Source organism: Pundamilia nyererei, unplaced genomic scaffold (genome assembly GCF_000239375.1).
Source record: "Pundamilia nyererei isolate P.nyererei 1_Seehausen unplaced genomic scaffold, PunNye1.0 scaffold00048, whole genome shotgun sequence".
Taxonomy (NCBI): domain Eukaryota; kingdom Metazoa; phylum Chordata; class Actinopteri; order Cichliformes; family Cichlidae; genus Pundamilia; species Pundamilia nyererei.
Genome location: NW_005187449.1, coordinates 641,286 through 642,444, shown reverse-complemented (window position 1 = coordinate 642,444; position 1,159 = coordinate 641,286). Strand labels below are relative to the sequence as shown.

The following is a 1,159-nucleotide window of genomic DNA, read 5'->3' as shown; positions in this document are numbered from 1 at the left end:
CCCCACACCAAACAATCCTTCCACCGATTAATACGTTAAAGACTGACACTTGAAAGCATCGTTATTCGTGTTTCCTGAACATGCAGACGCCTCCGCTGCTTTAAAACTCACTTTGTGTTCGACGTTGTTCTGCTGAGCCTTGTCCAGGTGGACCTTGATGAGCCTGCTGCTGTCCAGTTTCACTCTGATCCTCTTACCCACGATCTCACTGGGGAACACCAAGTCCTCCAAGATGGCGTCATGGACCGCGGTCAGAGTGCGGCTGTAGAATTGGGGGGAAAGAAAAAAGGTCATTAATGCTTCCTTTCCAACTCCGTTTAGTTTCAGTGTGTGTCCACAGCGAGTTTCCGTGCTTCAGTTCAGTTTGGTTCTTATTGGTTGAAAGCTTTAGCTTATACTTGAGCTTTTATTACTTCTCTACCCTGGTGGGGTATTTATCGTGGGCAGAAACACTTAATCATGCTGACATCCTGCTCATGTTAATAACTTCGAGCAACAAGACATTTCTTCCTCCCCAAGTTCGGTTTTTATTTCATTTCATTAAAGTAAAACATTTTCCCCGATAACAGTTTTATGTTACAGCAATAATCTTGGGAGTGAGGCCCTGAAGGTCAACACCTGAGGCTTGGTGTTGATTACAAAGCTTGTCTCCCAAGGGCATCCATGGGTCCCTGCAGGCCTGCCTCCCTCCACTGCACGACAACCACAGGCCGATCAACAGGATGCCAGCCTAGACAGCCGCCACCTCAAGCAGACTGGAGGGGTGGCAGACTATGACTTAGAAGCAATAGTACCCTAATGAGTTTCACTTCCTCTAAATAAATCTCACTGAGAGTTTTAGTCAGCCTGGTCCGAGCTGAACTTCGGATTACTGTGTTTTACCAAACGGTTGAAAGATTTAGCTCGGATAAACCGGGGACCAATAATCACATCAGTAAAGTTTTCCTTCCAAAGCACCTGCAGCGCCCTTTCAAACATCCAACTTTCAGCACAAACCGGGACTCTCTTCACAGAAAATAAAAACATTCAGTCACACCTTCTTTGGTTTCTATTAATGATCAGTCTGTGCACTGCATGGTTTAGCTCCCCAGTAATGGCCCCAAAGGACTCTGGGAAGATGTAGGAATATGCAGGACGCTCGTCCTCACCGGCCGGCAGC

At 46.8% G+C, this 1,159-nt stretch overlaps 1 protein-coding gene across 1 annotated transcript in view; it reads right to left on the bottom strand.

Annotated features, from left to right (window-relative positions):
• rps7 (ribosomal protein S7) overlaps nt 1–1,159 on the bottom strand; it is a 6,052-nt gene that overhangs the window by 677 nt on the left and 4,216 nt on the right. Inside the window, exons 5-6 of the mRNA XM_005732713.2 lie at nt 997–1,001; nt 112–311 (exon numbers count right to left, since the gene is read on the bottom strand). Of these exons, the coding sequence (XP_005732770.1) occupies nt 112–311; nt 997–1,001 (205 nt within the window). The remainder of the gene's footprint in view (nt 1–111; nt 312–996; nt 1,002–1,159) is intronic.